At 40.9% G+C, this 19,638-nt stretch overlaps 1 protein-coding gene across 1 annotated transcript; it reads left to right on the top strand.

Moving 5' to 3' along the window:
• The first annotated feature begins 57 nt into the window (after positions 1 to 57).
• Positions 58 to 17,757, top strand: serpini1 (serpin peptidase inhibitor, clade I (neuroserpin), member 1). Its single transcript, XM_026192207.2, has 9 exons — positions 58 to 191; positions 11,128 to 11,416; positions 12,477 to 12,707; positions 13,086 to 13,280; positions 15,313 to 15,517; positions 15,681 to 15,778; positions 16,464 to 16,550; positions 16,653 to 16,742; positions 16,872 to 17,757. The coding sequence occupies exons 2-9, from the start codon at positions 11,149 to 11,151 to the stop codon at positions 16,946 to 16,948; spliced, it is 1,251 nt and encodes a 416-aa protein (XP_026047992.2). The 5' UTR covers positions 58 to 191; positions 11,128 to 11,148; the 3' UTR covers positions 16,949 to 17,757.
• The last annotated feature ends 1,881 nt before the right edge of the window (positions 17,758 to 19,638 follow it).

The raw sequence follows: 19,638 nt of genomic DNA, 5'->3' as shown, positions 1-19,638 counted from the left end.
CAAGGAAGCTGGAGACAGTTACTATTTCACCTCACGCCTAAACTCTTTGATCAACGCTCATTGGACCAATCGGCGTGGAGTGGGCGGGGTCTGCGGCAAACGAAGAAACAGTGAGCTGCGGAGGAGAGCAGCAAAGAGAGAGACCGCACTTATTCATCCTTCCATCCCAACCAACCGTACGCCCTTTATCGGTAAGAACCGTTTCTGGCAATAATACATATAAATACATATCTATGGTTCAGTCACAACGCCGGTGCTGATTTATGTGAACCATATTGAGATAAGAAAACCTTAAGTGTTCAGCTTTTGCACGATAACAGAAGAATGTGATATTTCTGAGTTTTTCCACTGGAATTTCTGTTTATTAAGCTGTCAGGAATGAGTAGGTGTAATGGGGCATTTTATGGACGAGTGTAAAAGGATTATGATTGCTGTAATCAACATGTGTGGGCTTTTAATAGGGGGGGCGGGTGGAGACGCACATTGGAGCCAAACGTATTTTTTCCCAAGCCCACACTGATTAAAGCCGTTACCCGTGTGTCCACTACCCAGGGCTATTTAATTTTCATCGGTGGTGCATGGTTAAATTGTTGTAGTTCTTGTATGGGTTTTTTTTTCTTTGTTTGTTTGTTTGTTTTTTGTTTTTGAACTGAAATCAGCTTCAGTCGATGTGTTGGGGCTCTTGTCCTTGAAATATAGGCAAAGGCGCATTGAGTGAATGTGTGTGAAATAACGAGGCAGATTGTAGTAGCTTGGTCCTGCCTTATCCCTACCCCACAGTAACACACATACACACCACTTGTTATTCCTTTAATGCAGATCTCTGTATATGAATGTGTGTGTACATGATGGCTTTGATGTCCATCGATAAGTCAAATGTATACCTACTGTCTGTTTTATTTATGTTAAATAGCAGTGGACAAAAGAAAGACGGAAAAATCTGGTCAAACATTGCAGTAAAAGATGGAATTATTGCAGTATGATTAGATTGCACTAAAACATTTATGATTTTTTTTTTTTTGGTTATTTTTCTCATGATATCACCTATTCTATGTGGCATTTATGTGAGTAGGAAAGCAAAAGTCCGCAATAAATATTTCATCGTTCCTCTCTCATGTCTCATTCTCTCAATCCACCTCTCACATCTGCTTATCTCTGCCACTAAAACAGTGACTTTTCTAAATCCTCATTTAGGGAAACAGGAAAACAGAGTATCCTTTTAGGTCATAATCTCAATGTATTAATCCCATATGGATTTGAATCACTGGTTAATCCCCGCTGATAGCCTGCTGTTTGCCCCCCTGTGCCTGCCTACGGTTTCAGCGCTAGCATACATGTGTGTGTGCGTGTGTGTTCTCTCTTTTCCCACAGAGTACTGCATTAATTGCATTTCAATAATTAAATGTCTTTCAAATCGTCCTAGCGAAACAAAATGAGAGAGGAGGGAAAAGTAAGTGCCTGGGTTTGAACGGCACAGCACGCCGAGCTGTGATTGCTTGTGTGTGCGAATGCTAACAAGAACCTTACAAATCTGTATGTGTGCAGGACTGCTGACGTGCATCTGTCAGCTACACGTGTGGCTGCGAGAATAAGGAGCAGTAAGTAAGATACTCTGTTTCCTCAAGCTGGGACCAAGCTTGCTATGTGCTGCCGTGTGAACCATAAGAAGAAGTTTAACATCTGTGTTCTGCAGTACGTGTCTTCGCCCCACAGTTACTGAGCACACTGTGCATGCAGTGCACTTGTGTGGTCTTTCTTCTGCCTTTTTTGTTCTGCGTAAAATAAACTCACAAACCGAAGCACGCTACCTGCATATACGCTTTCAAGCCGCAGGTTTGTCCCGAGTGTGCTCAGCGGCAGCAAATACACAGGATATTTAGCTTATATTTGGACAGATCTGAGGATGAGGGAGCAGAAATATTCCAAGAGAAAGCGGTCAGGTGAGGGGAAGACGTCAAAACAACGGAAATAGCTCATCTTAGATTTAGGTAGCAAAGCTGCCAAAAGCTGGCATCCCAAATTAAATGCATACATGTTGGAAAGCATTGAAAACATAGAGGATCTTAACACCTAAAGCTACCTAAAATACTGAGGTATGCTTTTAAAAATTTGTAAACAATTTAAAAATTGTGTGTTTATCTGCAAGTGTGAGTATTGCATACAATTAAAGGGTTTTTAAAAAATTATTTTGTTTCATTTAACAAGTGTAATACGTACCTGTGTTTATACACTTGTACCCTGGAACTGATCTGTTGATTGATTTGTGATGCAAAGTGTAGAGGAGAGAGGATGAGTGCAAGTAGAAGATCTATCTGAGGAGGAAAATAAAATGGTGACAGTCATTTGATAACCCAATCTATATGCAAAACACATACTACTCACAAAGTAGACTGCTGCTTTTGCACCACTAGCTGTTCAGCAGGTACTAAGTGTAGACACAGGATGCATGACCTCACCTGGCTTGAATGCAGCCGTCATGAATGCACCTGTGCATTTCCTGCTATCATGTGTCTCCTCTGGAGAAAAAAAAAAAAAAAAAAACAAGATTTTCGCATTGCCCAGCTTCTTTTCTTTCTTTTTTTTCTTTTTTTTTTTTTTTTTACATCTGTAGTCAGAAGACTTTAACTCAAAATCAGTTTAATTTATTCCCTAAATGTTTACACCTGCAAGCTAACAGTTTCGAAACCTTCATTATCACTCTGCCTCTCGGCAGCCTCGTCACAGCTTTTTATTGAGGATCACCTGCCTTGTCTCTTTTTTCTTATCTCTGTTACCACCCCAGATATACGGGCACTGCTAGGTCTGTAAGTATTTGGACAACGACGCATGTTTTTTTTTGTAGTTTTGCCTTGTTTTGTAAATCAAGCCATCAATATGGGATTAAAGTGCAGACTTTCAAAGCATTTTTTTTTTTAAGTTGCATTAAATGTGTTGAAATTTCGACTTTTTTTTTTCCAGAGATTACAAGATGATAATAAGACAAACTAATATAATTGTAAAAATCCCTTGCAGTCATCAAATGCTTCAGTTTCCCTTGAGATGCCAGGCCTGTACCGCCTTCAGTAACTAAAAGCTGCACTGTTGTGCCTGACCTGACCATTGAAGAATATCCAGTTTCACTGCCTTAAAAAAAAACCCTGGACTGCTTTTGCTTTGGATCATTATCAATTTATATTGTGAAGCGCTGTCCAATCAGTTTTGCAGCATTTAGCTGAATCTGAGCAGAGAATATAGCGTCACCTCATCAATAAACAATAGCTGCCCAGCTCCACTGGAAGCCATATAGACCCATGTCATAACATTGCGTTGTTTGACAGATAATATGCATTTCCTTCCTTCTCCATACCATTCTCTTCTCATCATTCTGGTACAAGTTCATCTCGGTTTCATCTGTCCAAAGAATAATCTCCAGAGCTGTGTAGGCTGTTTCAGATATTTTCTGGTAAAGTCCAGTCTGGCCCTCTTGTTCTTCAGTGTAACCAGAGGTTTGCAGGTTGTTGTAAACTCTGTATTTACATTCTTAAAGGAGTCTCTTGATTGTAGACTTTGACAGTGACAGTCCGACCTCTTCAAGAATGTTCTTGACTTGGTTAGATGTTGTGAAGATGCTTAACCTAACCATAGAAATAAATATGTCATCATAGTTGTCTTCTGTGGTCTTTCAGACCTTTTAATGCTGCTGAGCTGCTCAGTGCATTCATTGTTTATTATATTTAATATTCCACTGAAAAGCTACCAAATGCTATCGAATCAACTCTAGATTTCTCATTTTCTTAATTTGTAATAAAATAATTAGGGAGCACGCCTCACCTAACCATGAAACTGCTTGTCAGGAAATTGTCCAATTTACTTTGGACTCCCTGAAAATCGGCGACGGTGGATAAGAACGGCTGTAATCCATAAACGGCTAATAGAGTATTTTTGTTGAAAGTCTGACCTTCACTTACATCCTGAACGTTTTATTTAAAATACACTGTAGCAATGCACAGTCCCAAAGCTGCACAAAAATCGTGCCGTTGTCCAAACACTTACGAACGTGACTGTATGTGTACGCTTCCCCCACAGGACTAGTTGATAGTGACCTTTCCTATGCTGTAGACCATTTGAAAAAGCCTCCAGTCTTTTCACTTTTACCGCTGACCCCAAATAAAGGCCGATCCAATTACAACTCAAACCTTCTAAATGTGCTCCCACAGCACCAGAGGGGGGGGGGTGTGTGTGTGTGTGTGTGTGTGTGTGTGTGTGTGTGTGTGTGTGTGTGTGTGTGTGTGTCCTGATATGGACGAAGAAAAAGAGACACTGTTTGGTGTGCCAGGACAGAGCGTGGGGAGCAGTCAACCATCTTGCCATGCCGTGCAGGGGGCCGTGAGATATGACTGGCTCAGAGTCAGTGCTGCTAAGCTACCTCCATGCAGCTCCTCAGTACACCTCCTGCCACAATCATATTTGTCTGTCTGTTTTTATTTGTGTCTTCTCCTCTTTTGCTAATTTTCTACCAAAAAACGGTCCTTGTACCTCTCTGTGAGTGTGTGTCTGTGTATGTGCTTCTCCCTCTGGATGTCTCTGTTAGCAGGGATTAATAAAGAGTTGTTAACCTCTGTTTGCCCTCTGTGGAGTGTGCAGTGAGCATCTTGGGACTCCAGGCAGCTTCAATAGCACAGTGTGTCATTGCTAACAAGGCACTGGATAAGCTAATGTTCTGACATTAGCCATGCACAGGCTACATTCAATCACATGGCAAACAAAAGTACCACGGGAATGGTTGTGAACTGCAGGGCCAGAATTAGAGTGGTGCTTAACCAAACTTAAGCATAAGTAGGTGCAATCAGCTTTGTTTAACAGTTACTAAATAACAGTGACTAATAAGGTGTTGCTACAGCACCGACTGCTGTGTCATCATTGTGGCTTGCACTCTCAATCATACATAACCCATCCTTCACTAATAATAATGCTATAAAAGCAGCAGACAGATTTAGGTAATCAGTCCTGAGCCTGTGGAAACAGAGTTTTTCCTCTCCTCTGTATCCCTGTGTAATACAGCACAAATCTTCTGTTCACTTCTTAGTTACAGAAAGAATGACAATCTGTAACACATTTCACGCTCGATTACAATTTCATGTGATTGAGAAAACTTAATTCATTAAAATGACCCCTTTCCAAATTAAAAGCTATAAACGAGTTAATCCCAAAGTTGTTGGAGAGAAGATGATTTATTTATTTTTTCACTCCCTTTCAAAAGCTAAACGAAAGAATTGCACAGAATAGAACCGAGCTGCTATTTGGATTTTAGTGTTCCTGTTAATTTGAGCTAAATCCTAACTAATTTAAAATATTGTGCACGTTAGCTGGGATTTTTGTGATTTGGTTCGTGTCACTGTCTTTTACTTTACCCCATTTTAGCATCATGTTGCCACTAATGTATACCACCTGGTGATAAAAGAAGTCTGAGTCATTAAATTGTAGCAGCTTTTTGTGTTATCATTCCTTTGAATATTAAATAACTCCCATCATATAAAATTTTTGCTGTTTTGTTTCATCCATTGCACATTATTCTTTTGTGAGTGCTTTAACATTTTCTGCTGCATTCATTTTAAGTAAACAGAGGTGAGCATGTACTTTTGCAAGGAAGATGATTGTGGTTTGAAGGGTTGGGTCCCTGAAAGGGCTTCTTTAGATAACATCTTTGCAGCCATTTAGCTGCAGTTAGCTGCTTGGTTAGATGGGAGCAGGGGGCGTGAGCAGACCAGACAGTTTGATTGATGAATTGGATGAAATTTATTGTGCGCTGTAATGGAAGTCTCTTCCCTCACCACAGGAGTTTAGTGCTCTTTGACTGCAATGGGCTCCACCAGCAGTGGGCTTTATTGCAGCCCTCCCTATGTAAATATTTCCTTGTCCTTGGGATTCTTCACATGAGCGGTTGAGCAACAGGTACTCATTAAGCTGGCAAAATAGACGCTCACAGAGACACGAGCGGTTTAAGATTAATGATGCCCGTTCTATGGAAGTGTAATTGTTTTTAATGCGGGCATGCATGCTTCTTTTGGCATCTGGCTTAATTCAAATCCATGTAAACTGCAGCTTCTATGGCACCTCTAGGGAAAAGTTTAAATTCATGAATGATAATCAGACGCCATTATCTCCATACTGCAAAGGCCTTTATAAGCTAAACATATTCATGGTGAAATGGTAAATGGCCTGTATTTGTATAGCGCTTTTACTAGTCCCTAAGGACCCCAAAGTGCTTTACACAACCAGTCATCCACCCATTCACACACACATTCACACACTGGTGATGGCAAGCTACATTGTAACCACAGCCACACTGGGGCGCACTGACAGAGGCGAGGCTGCCGGACACTGGCGCCACTGGGCCCACTGACCACCACCAGTAGGCAACGGGTGAAGTGTCTTGCCCAAGGACACAACGACCGAGACTGTCCAAGCCGGGGCTCGAACTGGCAACCTTCCGATTACAAGGCGAACTCCCAACTCTTGAGCCACAATCGCCCCAAATCACACCAGATCGCCCCTGCCAGTCTAAACAGATCATCCGTTGCAGAAATTCAAGGTTTTTCTGGGCCACAGATGATCATAGACATCATTCTCTGCAGTCCCCCCCCAAGGAATAGGCCTTGATGAAACGGGTTGTTAGCATTTTCACAGAACTTGTCAAAGCTTCAGCAGTTTGGAGTGTACTTGGAGCCAAAGTGAAGTAGAGTGCTGAGATTTGAAGCGTGCCTAAGCAGGAGGCACAGTTGGAGGACTTTGCTGCAGCTCCTTGTTTCCAGGGAAAAGTGGAGAAAAACAGCAGAAGTTTTCCTTGTTTTTGCAAAATAACCAGCTGCAGTCAGTGCGTGTGTGTGTGCGTGCGTGCGTGCGTGCGTGTGTGTGTGTGTGTTTGTACCAAACAGTTTTACGTGACAGAACTGTAACTGGTGCGCAGAGTTCTTGCAAAGAGACGAGGTTAGTGAAGACCGAAATTGCTGAACAGATTCATAAAATGTATATCTGCCTAAACAGAAGGAGAAAGAGAGGGTAGAGGGAAAAAAAATCTGAGGACTTGTCTCCTGGCAAAATGAAAAATGTCCATCACTTGTAGTTGCCGTAGAAACCTTGTCTTGGAATTGCATGTGGAAACGTGTGTGTGTGTGGATTTGAACAGTGAATGAGGATGTTCATGTTTAATAAATTCCTCCGGTCTCCGAAGCGTGCCACCTCAAGGTGTTGGGTTTAAATGGCAGTAAGGATTAACCTACGTGCTGTGATTTTGGGTGACGTCATGCTTTAATTGTGGAAATGTCAACTGCCGATCTGTTTTGTCTGAGAATTAGGATTACACTGAGAGATTAAAGGCTGCCTTTAAAGGCCACAGAGTTTAATTGCACAGAATTAATTCAGTTATCAGGATTAAAGTCTTGCAACTTAAACCATAAAGGATTTTCTGACATATTAGGTTCTTTCAGTCACGAGAGGACATTATGTGTAGCTGGGTGTTGTCTTTCCTGGATTACCTGGGTGGCATGCTGGGAGACCCACTTGAGAAGATCAGCGCCGAAGTTGGTCTCATAGTCGTCAGTGGTTAAAATGGAAGAGTGTGGGATCCTCAGCCGAAAAAGGTCAGAATGGTGTCGATGTTACAAGTAAAAAGCCAGCCACCCATGGTGTTATTATCCACTCACACATGCACACTTGTATGCAGACACACACACAATGAGGTGCGCGCACAATTGCACTCTACACTGCTTTCCCCGACTTTACTGCATGGCTGGATCTTTCCTTACAGAAAACAAGGCTGACTGTCTGAGGAAAGTTCAGCTCCCACAGCTCAGAAGGTCAGGAACATTATCTCCATTTACATCTGTGCCAGCCGCCCCCTCCTTTCCCTCGGCCCCTTATACTTTCTCTGGACTTCTCTGCTCTCTGTAGTGTCAGACTTACAGCATGATATCTGAGAACAGGTGTGCATGTAACGAATGGTGTAATTAACAAATACATCAGCGTCGAGCCTTCAAGGAGTCATTTAATCTTTTTTTTTTTTTTTTTTTTTTAAGTCTATTTGAAGTTGATGTTCAAGGCCGTACCCACCGTTTATATACAGCTAGTTTAATGCATTTATTTCTTTTCACATTTTGGTGTTTTCACTCTGCATTTGTTGACCATAATGAATGAAAACATTAAAGGATAATGGTAGAGTCACTGTCACCAAATCCAATGAAAGCACACAAACCAACAGCCTGTCAGTGTGCATGTCGGCCTGGAGCACATTCGTTTTAACTGAAAATGTAAAACAAAAAGCAAAAAGTCACATTCTTCAAACCCGCTGGGCAAAGGTTGCTTAAATAGGAGTAAATTGTGAATCGGCTGGGGACTATTTTTAGCTGTGGACTAATATGTGTTTCTTGCTCTAGGGTGACAGTGCGTGTGGTATTGAGACAAAATAAGTAAACAACAGTGTCCATGTTGACTTTAGTGAAGCAGCATGTTACTGGATATGATTGTGTGGCTCGTTGATGGGTTTTTAATAGGTTTGGGAGCGTTGGGACACTATAATGAGCTGTATTAGGCTTTGGTTACACAGGCAATCAGCAGTGTCTTTTTAGGGTCAGCTAATGGTTAATTCATTGACTCTCAGCTGGCAACTGTGATATTTTAAATATGATCAAGGCAATCAGATTGTATACTAAAACTGCAAACACCTAACCAATTAATATTGTGTCTGCATGCCTAAATGCATTGAGTTGCTGCCATGTGATTGGCTGAACAGGTGTACCTAATAAAGTCTCCTCTGAGTGTATTACTTGGTTACATGGAGAGCAAAGTGTAAGTGACAAGGGATTCTGGAGGTGACTGCGTGTGAAGGAAAATTGGAAAGTCAAATAAATTTCCATTTGCTCAGACTGATGGATGCAAATCCACCAGGCTTCATGGTCCCTGCAATGCCAGAGTACAAGACAAGTTCTCGACTGTCACCTGAGAAGTGTCACCTGAGAAGGAAGTGACATGTGGTGGTGTGCAATTTGCAACAGGAATGAGAGCAACAGTACGGTGTAAAATATAAGCAGGCACGTTCAACTGTACTGGTTTAATCTGGGGTGTTACTTGAAGGTTGAGGCTAGCGATTTTTGTTCATTTATTTCCATTATTTAAGTCTTTCAGTACTCTCTGATTTTCCTTTTCTGTGAAACTCACTCTCTTCTCTGCCTCTTTCTTCTTTTGATGGTTTAAATCTTTTAAAAGAACACTTGTGTTCTTTTTATTTTTCTAAACCAAAGAAAAGTTACTCTTTTTTCCTTTTCCCCCCTCTGTGAGCTGTTTTTACCGTCAGATTGTGAGTAAAAGAAATAGTATTACAGGAACATGTTGATCCACTGTGATCAGGTAGCTGTTGGATCACAGTGGAGGACTGTGGTACATGAAGCATGCAGCAGATACAGTAAAGTGCATATAACAGTGTAGCAGGGCTGGACCGGTTCATTTCAGGAAGGTAGATTGTTTGCCACATGCCAGAGCAGAGCAGAGGAAAGAACAGGATGCAGCAGAGTGGGGCACTAATTTTCTGGCTGCTGCCCATTGTTTATGCTGTTGACACTCAGGTACATTGTCACCACCAACACCTGCCATCTCGCACGTGCAGCCAGCAGATTCCAGCCGGGCTGCTAATTGAACCCTTTATACAACCTATAATAGTAACAGCACAACAGAGAGACAAACAGCAAAACAAATGCTCTCTATCTCACACGCCCTGCACCTGATAACTTCCTCCATGTTTATGGAAATCATCACTCGATTTTTTTTTTCTGTTTGGCCAGCAAAAAACAATGTTGCTTGGCAACAAGAGCGCCACAGTTAGTGTGTGTGTGTGTGTGTGTGTGTGTGCGCATACTCCCCATCAATCTGGGGATGTAAAGAGAGAGGGAGAGAGGAAAGGAGTGGTGAGGACAGGATTAAATATGGATAAGAGCAAGAGGGGAAAAGAGGGCCAGAACTGTTGGCATGGCAAGATAAGGGGAAGGATGGAGGATGGGGGGAAGGTAAAGGCCTTTTTCCAAGTCACTTACTCTCCACAAACGGAAAGAAAATTGCCCGTTCACATCAGAAACCTTCAAAACGCACAGAGCAAAGCATGTTTTAAAGGAAAGAAGCTGATTTTACTCAAGATGATAAGAATGGCCATGAAATATTTAGAAGTTCATTTAGCGGATGTGCTCTGAATAGCAGTACTCGCTGTAGTCAGCTTCACACATGTACTGTATGTGTCATGGCCTCTTTTGTTCTTTTTCATACATTTTAACAGTATTTTTCCATTTCTCGGATGACTTCTGCTACCATGTAACACTGAACATCATGATATCTACTGTACATCTTAGGATAATGATACATTACCTTTGCAAGAGTCCTACTGCTTCTTATAGCGCTTTTGGTCGATTTAATTTAGAAGCAGGTATAAACTTCCTGTAGCACCTCAGCTCTGACTGTTACACTGAATGTTACAGTAACATCATAGTATAAAACATTTTTCTAGAGTAAGGAAGTGTTTTTGTAGATTACAGTGCATGCGATGTCTAGCTGACAGTACTTTACTGTGATTTAAGGAGGAGGGAATTTGGCACAGTGAGTATTTGTATACATGTATTTTTTTTTTTCCCCTGTAAAATTAAAATGGGCAGACTGGTTGATTGACAGATGTTTTCTAACTCTCTCTCGTCCTATTCATCATCCTACATCTCTACTGTGTCTTTCATCTCTGTCTGTCTCTTCCAAAAATCCTCTTGTCCTTCATCTCCCCCGCTCAATAATCTTTTTTGCTTTATCACATTATCTCTCCTGCGTGTTGTTGTCTCTACCTTTGCCTCTCTGTCCCATCTAAACTCTACTTTTGACCACATTTCTTATTCCTAATAATTTTCTCTCATCTATATGTCTGCATCCTCCTTTTTTCCATCCTTCCATATATCTTTGGCTCTCTCCATCTATATTTCAAACATATTGTTCAACTTAATTGCCTCTCCTTCTTTTTTCCTTCTACCTTGCTCCTCTTATCCCACCGTTCTCTCAATCTTCATAATAAATTTCTCATCTTTCTTTTTCTTTCAATCCACTGCATACCCGCCCTCTTTCACTCAGCCCTCTGTGGTCTGTGCTGCGATGTTGATCCTGGACGTTTTGTCCCCGCTCCTCCTCCTCTCCATCCTGTTGCCGGGCTACGGTTGCCGTGCGGCTGACATTCCAGAGGACACTACATCAGAGTTCTCGGTCAGACTGTACCAAAGGCTGCAGGCAGCAGGGGGTCAAGACAACATCATTTTCTCCCCGCTGAGCGTGGCCGTGGCCCTGGGCATGGTGGAGCTGGGAGCCAGGGGGGCTTCACTAGAGGAGATACGACAGGCTGTCGGATTCAGCCATCTGCTGCCAGGTGAAACGTGTTTATAAGCAGCAGTTCACACACACGTCAAGGTCAGGAGTAAGTGAGTGGAGATGAGTCTTTGACACAACAAATGCAAATGTATTTCTTTACACAAGAGGAGTAGGATTCAGGGGCTCTCCTTCTCTTATACACCTTTATACACATGAACGATTGAAACAGTTATATATTGTATTGTATATCTATTGCTATGGTGCAAAAATAATATATTATAGAATAGAATATTATTTATAAGCTGAAGTTGTTTTTTTACTCTATGTTACCACTCAAAGCTCTTACTACAAGCCTCAGTCAACCATTTATGCGTTCTTTGAACCTAACATTCATTTACACTCTGATGGATGGATCGGAGGTAACTCTGGGTTCAGTGTCTTCCCGTCCATCCATCCATTTTCTTCCGCTTATCCAATTCAGGGTCACAGGGGAAGGCTGGAGCCTGTCCCACCTGTCATAGGGCGAGAGGCGGGGTACACCCTGGACAGGTTGCTAATCTATCGCGTTGCTGGAGAAGGCATGGATCAAACCACTGACCCTCCAAATAGTGGACGACCCGCTCCACCGACTGAGTCATAGCCTCCCCTGGGTGGGGGATGGGGAGAGGTTCACCGGAAAGATTGGATCAATAATTTAAGGAGAAAATTTGTCAAAATAAGATAAAATAATTTGGGGGTTTTATTCGTTATAGTACATAATAGAATTAAAAGATTCAGAGGACCTGGACACAAGAGATGAAGTGATATTGATAGGCTATGATCTGTGGACCTTCAGACATCGCATTTAAAATAAATAAGGTTTTGTAGTGTAACTCACAGGAACCGTTGTTGGTAAAAAGATTTTTAAAATGCCTCCATTTTCTCTGTGATGAAGCGTTTTTAAGATGGACTGGTGCAAAGAGGAAAACTGCCCTCTATGGGTCGGACAAATTTTAAAAAATCTTGGATTTTTAGAATATGTATTTTTTCAAATGATCTTGTATAACAGCACATGTGATGCTCAAAGCTTTTAAATAATGTCTAAAGTAAGAACGTGTGTCTGTCCTTTTGTTCTCCAGGTGTCGAGTTCTCCTTGCTCCAGAACCTGACAGCGGCCCTGTTGGATGATGACAGCCACTATGTGATCCGATTTGCCAACAGCCTGTTTTTGCAGGAAGATGTCACCTTTAACCCAGAGTTTCTGCATTTGATGAAGAAGTACTTCCGAGCTGACGTGGAAACGGTTGACTTCAGCGAATCGTCTGCCGTGGCTGAGCAGATCAACAAATGGGTGGAGAATCACACCGACAGTAAGTTACAGAGAGAGGGAAAAAGTGGGGATGCTGTTAAAGAGACTGAATGAATGCATACTGATAGATATACAGCTATCCTCTGTTAAAATCTGCCTGATGTTTAGGAGTCTGGAGTAATGGATTTAAACATACAGCAATGGTAGTAGCCTCCATGCACGTTGCTAACCAAGAGCATGGTGTATGCGTGCACCTTCTTCTTCAGACAACAACAATCCGATTATGAGCTGCTGACATGGTACATTGTCAAAGCAGTTGCAACACCTTGGTTTTTGTGTAATTGCATCCACATGCTAAAAACCACCTCAGTAGGGGGCTATCTTAGCGCTAATGGAAACCAAGGTGTTTTAAACAAAGCGTACAAATCGCTCCCTCCAGGTAAAATCCGGGCTCTGCTCTCAGCCGATGACTTCAGCAGCGTGACCCGTCTGACCCTGGTGAACGCAGTTTATTTCAGAGGCTCCTGGAAAAACCAGTTCAGGCCGGAGAACACCAGGACCTTTTCCTTCAGCAGAGATGACGGCTCTGAAGTCCAGACACTCATGATGTACCAGCAGGGAGACTTCTACTATGGTAGGAAAGAACAGTGTATGTGTGTGTGTTTGCAGTTTTAGATTTGTACTCGTGGCATTTTCTCCGCAGGCCTTGATTTTCAGCTCATATTTCCTGAGGTTATGTAAAATGTTAATCTTTGTTGTAAAATATTCATATGTCATGTCGAGTGTTATTCCCTGAAATAGGCTCCTGTTTTCAGCTCGGTTAAAATTCTGTTCACTCGCACAGACACCGCTGGTACGTCTTTTCAACTTAGTGGAGGTTTTGAAAGCTTTTCGTGTCAGAAATATCAGCACTTAATTGTCACAGTCTGTGCTAAGCTGTGCGCTACTATATTAGTTTTGAAGGTACAAATAAAGGGAGGCTTTTGCTTTGTTTTCTTTTTAAGTGTGTTGATTTCTTTTCTTTTTTTTTTTGTTGTTCAGCATATGTCCTTTTTTCTTTTCTGTTAGCCTCTGGAGGATGTTTTATCTGTGTCTAGTTCTAATACCATTAAAGTAACCCAAACTTTTATATTCCTTTTTTTTTCTTTTCTTTTTTTTTTTCTTTTTTTTTTTTGCTTAAATGTAATGATCTGCAGAAATCTGATTAGACTTTTTGACTTCTGTTATTAAGTCTTTGTCATTAAGTTGCAACATGCACACTGTTTTGCACAATGCAGTAGTAATTTTTTTGTAACCAAGTTGTGATGTTACAGTTTAGTTATTATGTAACTAAATCGACGTAGGTGCCATTGGTTTATTCTCTGGATCTATGCTGTCTTTAAGTTCCAGAGCTTAGATGTACTGTACACGGTAAATTTCTGTTTTGCTGGGAGATGCAATACTGCACAGAACCCTGCAGTTTGTCTGCTGTGCTGTTACATGTGACTGACTCTCGTCTGTTTCTTCCGCATCCTTCTTAATGTGCCGTACTGCCAAAAACAGTCGCATCACAGTCTTATGGCTCTGCTGCAAACGCTGGTGCATTTCAGTTATTTTGGTCCCGTCTGTGTACGACTGCAGCGAGGATGCTCGCGCACACCTACATTCACACATGCTCACATACACAGGATCAAGGAAATTTGTGCATGTGTGAATGGGTGTGGATATGGCGTATTTGAAAGCTGCAAAACAAGGACAGGTCCTTAGGGAAATGGTTGCTTTCTGCAGCACGATCCACAGAGTGTGATTGTGCATTATGAAGCGAAATCATATTGGTTAAGTAAAATGTTTCGGGAGGCCACATTATCTGCTGCGTGGCTGCTTCCCTAACAGCAAGAATGCTCACTTAATGAAGGGTGTTCAGTCTTTTTGTTGTAATTTTCCCCTTTAAAGCAGCTTCAAAAGAAGATTTGTGTGCAAAGAATGGGATCAAATTCTTAGACTTTATCTTATACTCTAAAATCTAAGCAGCATGTTCAGATTGAACTCTTTACCCCTTAAAAGCCTACTAGGAATTACCCCTGAAGCCAATTTCTGTCATATTTCAGCTTTATAAAACAAAATGACTGGGTGTGCATTAGAAGTTAGTGAGGGTGGTCTCTGCTATGCAGCTACACATCTTTATTGATATAAACTGAGGTGTTTTTGTTTCACTATTGTTTTTTACCGCTATACTTTACAGGCTTACTTGGTTTAATTTCCACCTGCAGAAAGTCATGATCATATTTGTGTGGCGGGGGGGGCATTTAACTGAAAGACATAGTCAAACACACTCACTTTCACTGCATAACTGAATTTTTCTTGGGCTTTCAACAGGGTGCTGTTAGTACTAGGCGACTACATACAGTATACAATGGATGTAATCCATTTTCACACAAAGTGTAAGCAAAGCCTTTGAAGTTAAGCGTCAGTGGTTTTTAATTAAAGCATTGGGGGAAATGACCACACGCACTCTGTAATCAATACAGCCAATCATTGCGCCTCAGCGTGCTTCCATTTGTAAATGTTCCTCCTCAGTGAACTTCACAAACCCATTACAGGGGGCCACCAGCACATACAATATGAGCGTGCAAGCTTTTGCATATATCCATCAATACCCACAGATTTGTATGTTTCCTCCCTATCAGGCGAATTCAGTGATGGCTCACAGGAGGCCGGCGGTGTGTACCAGGTGTTGGAAATGCCCTACGAGGGAGAGGACATGTCCATGATGATCGTTCTTCCTCGGCAGGAAGTACCTCTGGCCTCCCTGGAGCCCATCATTAAAGCGCCGCTGCTGGAGGAGTGGGCTAACAATGTCAAACGACAGAAGGTGGAAGTCTACCTACCGAGGTGAGACTTTTATATATGTGCAAGTCCACTCACCACCTCTCACTTATGTTGTGGTATGTTTCGCTAGCTTCATCTGTCACCTTTGCGCCTTTAGACCATTTACATTATATAGTCCCCTTTTTGAATCCCAAACTCAACTCTAAGTCAAACCTCACCTGTTCAGGTTTAAGGTGGAGCAGAAGATCGATCTGAAGGACACTCTGCAGGAACTGGGAATAAAGAACATCTTCACCAACAATGCTGATCTCTCTGCCATGACAGGTGAGGCATAAAAATGAAGCGCATAAACTTCTAAAACGCTTCAGTATGTAACATTTAATACTTGTTCTTCTGGGGAGCAGTGAAATAGCCTTCAGTACTTTCCAAGGTAACCAAGGTAACTGGCACTGAGTGGGCAGGTCAGAGCTGTCACGTCATCTGTTAAAAATAGATGCACAGAGTGAGACAGGTAGATCCACAGAGGCAAAGAAATAGGGACATAAATATGTCAGGGTAAATAACGTGGACACATAAGTAATATTCAGCTAAATTGATAACTACTTAATATTTGAAACAACTTTATAATGTCAGTTTCCCTCAGGATTATCAATCTAGCTCAAGACCGCTTGTTCTTATCAGGTGGAGTTGGTGATGTATAGTGAAACAGAGTAGGCAGTACTGAATTCGGGCACATCTTGCACTTGCTAACACTTCCTCAGCCAAATATCTACTCAGAGGACACGCTCTGTTCAGACAGGCTGGTAGATAACTGGGGGCAATGTTAAAAAGCAATCATTGGCTAAAGAATAGTTTCTAACCAATGCTTGTGACTTGATGTGACCCATATGTTTGGCTTGCAATCCTGATTCAGTCAGTAACAGGATATATTCTAGACCTCAGCATAGATATGCATACATCTTATAAAGAAAAGGCGATGTGCTGTGTTTTTTCTGTGTACATTATCCAGATGTTGAGGATCTGTACATTGGGAAAGCGGTGCAGAAGGCCTACCTGGAGGTGACAGAGGAGGGGGCAGAGGGAGCTGTTGGTTCAGGTATATTTTTGTGTTTTAGTCCACACATGACTAAATGCATGGCATTTTGTTGTGTATAAATGTTGATGTTTTTTTTTTTTGTTTTTTTTCCCCGTGTCTTAGGAATGATTGCCCTGACCAGGACTCTGGTCCTGTACCCACAGGTCATGGCTGATCACCCATTCTTCTTCATTATCAGAAACAGGAGAACAGGTGCGTTAATCTCTGTGTGGAAAATACGAGTAATCTGTGGTTTGTGCGTCTATGCATCACCTACAAAATACATATTTTAAGTAAGCTGGTACATATAAGGGATACGTTTTTGTTTTTGTCTTCCTCCAGGGTCCATCCTCTTCATGGGCAGAGTCATGACTCCTGAGATCATCGATCCCAACGACCATGCCTTTGACTCCATGTAACTGTGACATGAGGTCACACAGTCTCAGCCAATCAGATCCTGACGTCATAAATGCTACCTATCTTGTGTCACCATCTTCAGCTGTGTTTTATACTCTTTATGGAAAAAAAATAGATCTATAAGCTGAATATTATATGATATATTATATATTGAAACATGACATTTGACACGTTACGTGGCTGTGTTTTGATACTGGGAGCTTTAAATTCCTGGATAGAGACGTGCAGAAAGAGGAAGCTGTAAATATTCTCTAGTAAAGTAGGGTTTGTATGTATGTGAGCTGGAAGTACACCTGGGATGTAATTCGTGCACAACCCTTTTAAGTTCAGCAGCTTAATACTCACACTCATGCCCACAAAATGCACAAAACCCTTCCTCTTTGGAAATATTTACTTTAACTTACATCCCTGTACATTTGACATTGTGTTCTATATACATATATATGCTCAATATTTATTGCAGAATAAACATGTGCAAACACTTTGTCCTTATATGATAAATCTTAGTAATATATCTGTTCCAGACAGTATTGAGACATTTTTACACTGTAGGCACATGGCTACACTGCTAATGAACTAATATGCCTTATCACATCAGAGTGGTTGATTAAGACCCAGCTGGGCGTCTTAAAGCTTGCTAAAGCGGTTGCTTTAGAGAGTGACTGGAGCATGCAGGTGCGCTGAACAAGATCTGCTGCACTGCTTTGGATGTACATACAGGGAGAAACAGTAACACCAGCTGTATTGAGTATTTTATTCAATAAAAACATGAATGTGTTCCCATTAAAATGTACCACTTTCTTTGTGTGTAGAGGTTGTTTGCTGTCTTGTTTTTTTTTAAAGGTAGGTACCACTTTATAATACATCATGCAACTAAGGGTGTAATTTCCCTGTAATTAAATGGAATTTTAGTCCATTTTAATTTTAAAATGAAATGTAAATATATTAACATGCTTTTTTTAAAGGTTTAAATAATAATACTGTAAGTAAATTTAAGGAGTCATTTTAAGGACTGCATCAATAATTTTAAGTACTGTCTATTTTCTTGGTAATTTTGTGGAAAAACAAACAGTTTCCCCTTGTTACCTTGGAGTGGCTTATTCTATATATTCTTATTTGATATTTATTAAATTGATGTGCATAATTGATTTCTCTATTATTCAATTGTCCATTTTTACTCAAGGTGTAATAAAATTACTTGGAGTATAATGTGTGTCTCCTCTCCTGTAATAATAGTTAAGCAGGTTAAGCCACTCCATGATACAGCCCACACCCCAAAATGTGCAATGTACATATGTATTTTAATTTCCACTAAATTACCAGGAAATTATGCAGTGCTTAAATTTACTTACAGTATAATTGTTTATTTGTTTCCAGCAAAAACATGATTTCTTAGCCCCTTATTCGAATGTCCCTGACTTTAAGTACTTGCATGTAAATATAACTACATTATATTAAAAATGTTGAAATCTGATTTAGGTGCTGGGGAATTACGACTTTCATCGTGGGCGGTGTTATAAAGTGTTACCAAAAGTTAAACGCACTTTTAATTCAAGGACACGACAGCTTATGCGGATTGTAAACAACAGGCCTTTCCCTAATTCTAAAGCTGCATAACCACTAATGCGCCAAACCAGCTCCAGCTAAACACGCAATGCTTTAGCTATTGAAGCCTTTGGAGTTTAGCCAGTCATTTTCCACCAAAGGCATCTTGGAATTATTTCAAGCCTGCATAACCCTCCTGAACACACATGCACGCAGATCATGTAGCTGGTGAAGGGAGTGAGACCTGTGCTCTGGTCATGCTGCTGGTCATGATCACTATCAGGTACTCAGGAAACTGTCGGTATTTTAATATATCTTAAATAGAATAAAAGAATCCTGATTAAAAAATATTTTCCTTTTGTTTATATGTAATGTGTTTATATGTAACATTTATGTGCACATCTTTTGTTACGTTTGCCACACAAAATGAAGTTGGCTTTCTTAAAGTTATTAAGGAAGATTATCATATAATGAGTCTGTCCATCGGAAGCACTAAATCAGCTAACAATAAGCCAAAGCTCTATGCAAAGTTACAAGGACTCATTTCCACACTGCTGTGCAGTTCCTAGTGTTTTCACTTAACTGTGAGAAGTGAGATTCACTATTAAATGTTAAACTCAATAAGCTAAACTATGGAGAAACAATAAGGTTTAAGAAGGTATTCTTAATCTAAACGTCTTAAACGAGCAGCGATGATATCTGCTCCATATACCTTCATTGTGTGCTCCTCTCTTACCTCTTCTGCCCCATAGTGTACAGAAACTACAAGAAAATACAAAGACTTTTCTCTAGCTGCTGTCTATTTGGACAGCTGCTGGTTAAATATTTGCAGTAATTTGTTTTTAAGAATTTCCGTTTTATTGTTTGGTCTGGCTTTATAGATTTATTCCACTGATGTGTGCCAGCAGCAGGAGGGATAATCATGTTTGTGGCTACAATTTAACTCACAAAATGCAATGCATGGTCAGCCTTCCAAAAGGTTTACAATACCGAGTGAACATTAACAGTAATTTACACACATATGTAAACTGCCTTAGAGTTGACACACTTTGTAAATAGTTATATGTCGAGGTATTGCTTGGGCAGGCATTTGCTCGAGAAAACGAGAGGAGGAGACTCTGTGGCAAAGAAAGACGAAAGAAAGAAA

Source organism: Astatotilapia calliptera, chromosome 14, assembly GCF_964374335.1.
Source record: "Astatotilapia calliptera chromosome 14, fAstCal68.1, whole genome shotgun sequence".
Lineage (NCBI taxonomy): Eukaryota > Metazoa > Chordata > Actinopteri > Cichliformes > Cichlidae > Astatotilapia > Astatotilapia calliptera.
This window is presented reverse-complemented; position numbering and strand designations above follow the sequence as displayed.